A 7,145-nucleotide genomic window follows, 5' to 3' on the forward strand; every position below is an offset into this window, starting at 1 on the left:
TTTTGGTCTGGATTGACATGCGGCAATCCTTTTAGACAGGAACTCCAGGTTCCCACAGGTAGCCTTCTCCTCAGCCAGTTATAATCTGGAAAGGTCACCTTATATTTGCTCTCCCGAAATTTTTTTTTCAGCGCTGTTAATTCAATCTTGCAGGCCTGCTTACAAAAAATGAGAAAAGAGAGCTGATTATTAGCTCATCAAAACACAAAACATAATCACCTGTCAGGTTTTCTCTAAGTGGACTGTTAGAAATTTAAAGGGCCCAATTCTAGACATGTCCATGTTTACTAAAACTCCCTCTATTAAAATAAGAAAACAACCCAAACCTAACTGACAGAATCCACCCATCACTCAAACAACAACCCCAAAGATCTTAAACACAAAAAATTTGCTTATTAATCTATCGATATGTTATGGAGATTAGAACTTCAGGGCCACAAAGGTTTTGCCCTACTCTTGGGTTAACTAATACTTACATAGTCTGAAATCAGACTTAAAATCACTCCCTCTGTTCATTTCCCCCACATCATATCTCAGTGGTTGGCCTCAGATTCCACAGTGTCCTGAGAGTCAGAGGTCAACTGATATAATTTCACCTGCTATATACACAGAAAATCTTGTTAACAGCCACACAGTTTGCACACAGTAATGTTCCCCTTTAAGCGCTTTAACATACTTAGATTTAGCATAAGATATAAACCTGTTATAACAATGTGTCCTCACTAAATTATACATTTCATGTCCAAATCTGCACCTCTAAACAGACCTGACCACCTTATTTAATTATCCTGTTACTTTACCATTGTATATTTCACCAACTAATTCTTCTCAGTCTCTGCTATGTTTCCTCCATTGAAAGCCTCTGACACACAGCCACACAGGAAGCTTCTTTCTCACCACTCATTTCAGCTAATTTGCATACTGAGTCATATCTCAAGAAGTTACCGTGACAAGAGAAAGGTGTATTTAAATCTTACCACATTATTAAATTATTTTATTTTCTTCCAAGAGTAATCACTTGTTTTGCTCAATCGACACGAACACTTCCAATTCACTATTTTAAAACTACTTTAATCTTTTAATCACTTTTTCATTTTCACCAACATCACTCTCTTGTCATGAAACTTTCCTGAGTTATTCCTCAACTTCAGGGTTTGTGTGTTCACACTGTTTTAACACTAATACACAGACTCACATGCTCAACATGCTGTCTAATCTTCATGAGCTCTCTCGTAGTTGTAAGGTTAATGCATTTTCTGTTTGTGTGTGTGATTTTGTGTGTTTCTTTTTGCAGTGTTTCAGACTCCTTCACAATTTTCCCACTTGAGCAGTCAGTTTTTTCTTTCCCAAATTTGCTAACCCAAATTTTGATTTCCCACCTTAAATAACAGCATTCCTTGTCTTCAGCGTGCTCAGCAGAGCTCATCAGGACAATTAACAATTTTCCACACATATCACCATTCTTTCAGCTCAGTTTTGCAGCATCATTCACGCAATACTCTCATCATCGTCTCACACACACCAGCTTTTCTCTCAAAACAATGTGCACCTCAAATCATTCATCCAAATAACAATTTTACACTTCACCTACAGTGGGGCAAAAAAGTATTTAGTCAGCCACCGATTGTGCAAGTTCCCCCACCTAAAATGATGACAGAGGTCAGTAATTTGCACCAGAGGTACACTTCAACTGTGAGAGACAGAATGTGAAAAAAAAATCCATGAATTCACATGGTAGGATTTGTAAAGAATTTATTCGTAAACCAGGGTGGAAAATAAGTATTTGGTCAATAATAAAAATACAACTCAATACTTTGTAACATAACCTTTGTTGGCAATAACAGAGGTCAAACGTTTACTATAGGTCTTTACCAGGTTTGCACACACAGTAGCTGGTATTTTGGCCCATTCCTCCATGCAGATCTTCTCGAGAGCAGTGATGTTTTGGGGCTGTCGCCGAGCAACACGGACTTTCAACTCCCGCCACAGATTTTCTATGGGGTTGAGGTCTGGAGACTGGCTAGGCCACTCCAGGACTTTCAAATGCTTCTTACGGAGCCACTCCTTTGTTGCCCGGGCGGTGTGTTTTGGATCATTGTCATGTTGGAAGACCCAGCCTCGTTTCATCTTCAAAGTTCTCACTGATGGAAGGAGGTTTTGGCTCAAAATCTCACGATACATGGCCCCATTCATTCTGTCCTTAACACGGATCAGTCGTCCTGTCCCCTTGGCAGAAAAACAGCCCCATAGCATGATGTTTCCACCCCCATGCTTCACAGTAGGTATGGTGTTCTTGGGATGCAACTCAGTATTCTTCTTCCTCCAAACACGACGAGTTGAGTTTATACCAAAAAGTTCTACTTTGGTTTCATCTGACCACATGACATTCTCCCAATCCTCTGCTGTATCATCCATGTGCTCTCTGGCAAACTTCAGACGGGCCTGGACATGCACTGGCTTCAGCAGCGGAACACGTCTGGCACTGCGGGATTTGATTCCCTGCCGTTGTAGTGTGTTACTGATGGTGACCTTTGTTACTTTGGTCCCAGCTCTCTGCAGGTCATTCACCAGGTCCCCCCGTGTGGTTCTGGGATCTTTGCTCACCGTTCTCATGATCATTTTGACCCCACGGGATGAGATCTTGCGTGGAGCCCCAGATCGAGGGAGATTATCAGTGGTCTTGTATGTCTTCCATTTTCTGATGATTGCTCCCACAGTTGATTTTTTCACACCAAGCTGCTTGCCTATTGTAGATTCACTCTTCCCAGTCTGGTGCAGGTCTACAATACTTTTCCTGGTGTCCTTCGAAAGCTCTTTGGTCTTGGCCATGGCGGAGTTTGGAGTCTGACTGTTTGAGGCTGTGGACAGGTGTCTTTTATACAGATGATGAGTTCAAACAGGTGCCATTCATACAGGTAACGAGTGGGGGACAGAAAAGCTTCTTACAGAAGACGTTACAGGTCTGTGAGAGCCAGAGATTTTCCTTGTTTGAGGTGACCAAATACTTATTTTCCACCCTAATTTACGAATAAATTCTTTACAAATCCTACCATGTGGATTCATGGATTTTTTTTTTCACATTCTGTCTCCCACAGTTGAAGTGTACCTCTGGTGCAAATTACTGACCTCTGTCATCATTTTAAGTTTTTTGGCCGCTTTAATTTCTCCATTTCTGTTTATCCATGTTCCAGAAAGCTCAAACCTGTTCCCAATTCTCCACCAACCCTGACCAACCAGAGCCATAAAACATCCTCCCATCCAGCTGCAAAGTGGGTTCCCTCATGTGGGACATCGAGGAAATCATCCACCAGAAACTTCTGAATGAGCCAGGCCCCAGTACCAGTCCACCAAATCTATGCTAAGTTCCCACTTCTGCTCGTTCAGCGGTTATTCATTGGGCTCACACTGCCAGGTTCACCTGTAATCCCAGAGTGAGTAGAACCCTTTTTTGATTTTGATGATGTGGTTCTGTTGGCTTCATTGGGTGATGGCTTTGTTACGAAATATATATATTCTTAGTGCTTATTTTCTGATTAGATTGTTTTACGTATTTTAATAATAGAAGCCTTTATAAACCAAGGGCAGATGTGAGAAAGAACTAGGTCAGAGGGTGACAGGTCGCCAGCAACAGAGGCTTTAGTAAGGGGAAGTTAAGAAACAGGAAGTTTAGTGCAGAGCTGCAGAGGCATATTAATAAAATACAGGAAATCAGACAGAAAAAGCAGAACTAAGTAACGCACACACACACACACACACACACACACACACACACACACACACACACACACACTAGTCCGACCAGAAGGAGTTGTTTTGAATGAAACTGTGTGTGTCTGTGTGTGACGTATAGCAGAACTATATACGTATTTTGGCTGGCAATGCCTTTAGAACTGGGGGTGCGTGCTCGTGTCTGCAGTTCTCTGTTTCCGGAAATGTACAATAGAGATCATTTTTTGAGCTTTGACCACTCTGAGTCGGAAGTCTTTCTCTTTCGCCAAAAGAATTCCAAAGAACCGAATTTAATAGCCTCCAGCTCACACTTGAACAGTTCGCAGCTGAGTGTGAAGCTGTGGGAATGACAATCAGCACCTCCAAATCTTAGGCAATGGTCCTCAGGTGGAAAAGGGTGGAGTGCCCACTCCAGGTCAGGCACGAGTTCCTGCCCCAAGTGGAGGAGATGAAGTATCTCGGGGTCTTGTTCACGAGTAATGGGAGAAGGGAGCAGGAGATTGTCAGGTGGACTCGTGCTGCGGCTGCAGTGATATGGATACTGTACCAGTCCTTCGTGGTTAAGAGGGAAGTATAAAAACAAAGCTCTCAATTTACCAGTTGATTTGTATCCCTACCCTCACCTATGGTCACGAGCTGTGGGTAGTGATCGAAATAACGAGATCATGGATACAAGTGGCAAAAATGGGCTTCCTCCGAAGGGTGGCTGTCCTCTCCTTAGAGATCCTGGTCCTCCACATCAAAAGGAGCCAGTTGCGGTGGTTCGGGCATCTGACAAGGATGCCTCCTGGGCGCCTCCTGGGTGAGGGAGGTGTATGATCCAGGCATGTCCCACCAGGAGGAGGCCTGGGGCAGACCCAGGACACGCTGGAGAGATTATATCTCTCGGCTGGCCTGGGAACACCTTGGTATTCCCCCAGACAATCTGGAGGAGGTGGCTGGGAAGAGGGAGGTCTGGGCTTCTCTGCTAAGGCTGCTATCCCCGCGACCCGGCCCCAGATAAGTGGAAGAAAATGGATGGATGGATGAATGGATCAATGGACATATTTGAAAGGTATGGCTCTCTCTTGCAAGCTGACCCCCCGACATATCTGAGTCTGACACTATCAGGTTGTGAGAAATTATTGCAAATATTCATTTAAAGAAACGACATAACAGAAACCAATCTGTAAATATTCTGTTTTTATTAAAGCTTTTTACATGCAGTTGTTGCACATCTTGAAAGTTTCCTGATTTTCTTTTTATTTACCCAAACCTAAATAGTGTTAATTAACAGTGTTAATTTCTCATAAAGATGTATTCTGGTCATTTTGACTTTTCTTACAGAAAATGTGCAAATTAAAAGAAATTTCACAGAATACATATAAAGATACTTATAAAAATACATTTGTATAAATAAGAAAAGTGACAGTGCATGTTTTGGGACACCTGAAGATCTATTCTTAACACTATTACATGTAATTTGTGATATATACTGTGTATGATATATATGAAATAGAACTCAAAATATATAATTTTACAAGCATTTAGAAACAATGAATGGATGTAAAGAAAGAAAAAATGCTGTCGACAATTATATTAAAAAGATGAAAGGAAGAAAAAAAAAGAAGAATTTATGTTCTTTTGGCCTCATATTTGAAAGAGGAATAGTTAACAGACATGAAGATAAAGATACACTTACAAGCAAAAGACCTGGACTTCACTTAATTTCAGGCCACTGCATAGTACTAATTACTAAGCCTCTATGTTACGGGGCACCCACAGTATATATTTAAATGTTTTGCCCATGCATTGTCAGGCTAATTTTTTTATTGGTGATTTAATTAACCGGATGCTTAAAATTGTTTGTGTCATTCTGTTCAGGGCAGGGTCATTCCCACCCGAAAATATTTTAATGTAGATAAAAACATACTAGAGCTACTCTTTCTGATGTGTCCAACTAAAGTGCACCTGAACAAACCCAACAACCCTTATAAATAGTAACATATCAGATTTCTGCTGACATTACATTTTTTTCATTTCATTATTAAAAGAGATCGTGTTCTGCTGGCCTTTCACATGGAAACCAGCACAGATGCTATTGCTGGCTTGATAGAAGGCATAACAACAGCAGCAGGAGGAAAGCAATTCTGGGATTAATCTTGTGGGATACTCCACTTGAAACTGTAGTTGTAGGTACAACAGTTGTAGCTGAAGCAGTAGTGGAACTAGTAGTCAGTGCAGCAGTAGTGGAACTAGTAGTCGGTGCAGCAGTAGTGGAAGTGACAGTGGTTGGTAGAGGTGTGGTGGAATTGTCCGTGACAATGACAGGAACTATAAAATATTTTTCAAAAATAGATTAATATATATTTCTGTACAGACTAAAATAATTTATTTATCACTGATTAATTACCAAACTAACTTTTGTTTGCATTTTCTAATACTCACCAGAAGTTACTGATACTGTCTCAGGAACTATTTGGATGGTGAAATTAATGCTGGAACTGTTAATAGCATCTTTTAAAGCTTGAACAATAGTAATATTTTCTGGGACTTGTGCATTGGGAATTGTTTGATTGAACACAAGCTCCACCAATGCCTCAGTTCTATCCACTCGTTTTTGGACTATAACAGATCTGTGTCATGAAAGAGAGTGAGGCAGATGTTACATGTCACTTTTAACATTCAAAATGAAATTTAATTAATAAGTGTGTGAAAAATAACCAGTGTTAAAAAACATGTACCTGAACCCAATCACAATGGCACGGATGAAGTTAGCAAATTGTGCTCTGTATATTCTATCACACTGCAAAAAATAAACACAAAAAGAAAATTTAAACCAGGTGAAACAACTTCAAAATTACATTTTCTAAAAACCCTTATTTAAAATATATGATTTGAAATACATCTATCTTTTGCTTCTAGATTTGTTCTCTTGATACTGTTTCAGTCAACATGTAATTTGTATTAAGTTCAAACATTACTCACTGTCTCTTCAACTCGTTTTTTGCGATCTTGATATGCAATGCTGTTGGGGTCTTCGAGATCAGGTACATATGGTTCAAGGAACTGTAGAAACATAACAATTTGGACAGGTCCAGTTGGTGCTTTTGTAGTTGGGATAGTGGTTGGAGTTGCTGCAACTGTTGTTGTAGTTGCAGTTGTTTCTGGTGGAGTGGCTGTTGTTGGAGCAGTGTCACTGATGTTGATGGAGGCCCTTTCGATGTCAAAGCCGCTCACATTTGAGGCTTGACCGATCAAAACATTCCTAATCTCAGTGTAGTTTGGGACAGAAAAGTTTACAAACTGAAGTTCCATGGTGTTGATGACTGATCCCTTCCTGCAAATGCAGAAACACAAGTTATTGTTTTGAATATTAGCTTTTTAGGTCAGTGCCCTACATGATATGTCAAAATATGGAAATTACCTGAAGCTCA

General features: G+C 40.5%; 1 protein-coding gene across 1 annotated transcript; it reads right to left on the bottom strand.

Moving 5' to 3' along the window:
* Positions 1–4,896: 4,896 nt before the first annotated feature.
* LOC146714964 (uncharacterized) lies at positions 4,897–6,764 on the bottom strand. Its single transcript, XM_085440605.1, has 4 exons — positions 6,697–6,764; positions 6,453–6,560; positions 6,157–6,344; positions 4,897–6,042 (listed from the first exon to the last, which is right to left on the bottom strand). Exons 1-4 carry the CDS (start codon positions 6,762–6,764, stop codon positions 5,807–5,809), a joined length of 600 nt encoding a protein of 199 aa, XP_085296731.1. The 3' UTR covers positions 4,897–5,806.
* Positions 6,765–7,145: the final 381 nt, after the last annotated feature.

This window comes from Copadichromis virginalis, linkage group LG3 (assembly GCF_057382275.1).
Source record: "Copadichromis virginalis isolate Kocher_CV1m ecotype Utaka linkage group LG3, C_Virginalis_male_GT1.1, whole genome shotgun sequence".
Taxonomy (NCBI): Eukaryota; Metazoa; Chordata; class Actinopteri; order Cichliformes; family Cichlidae; genus Copadichromis; species Copadichromis virginalis.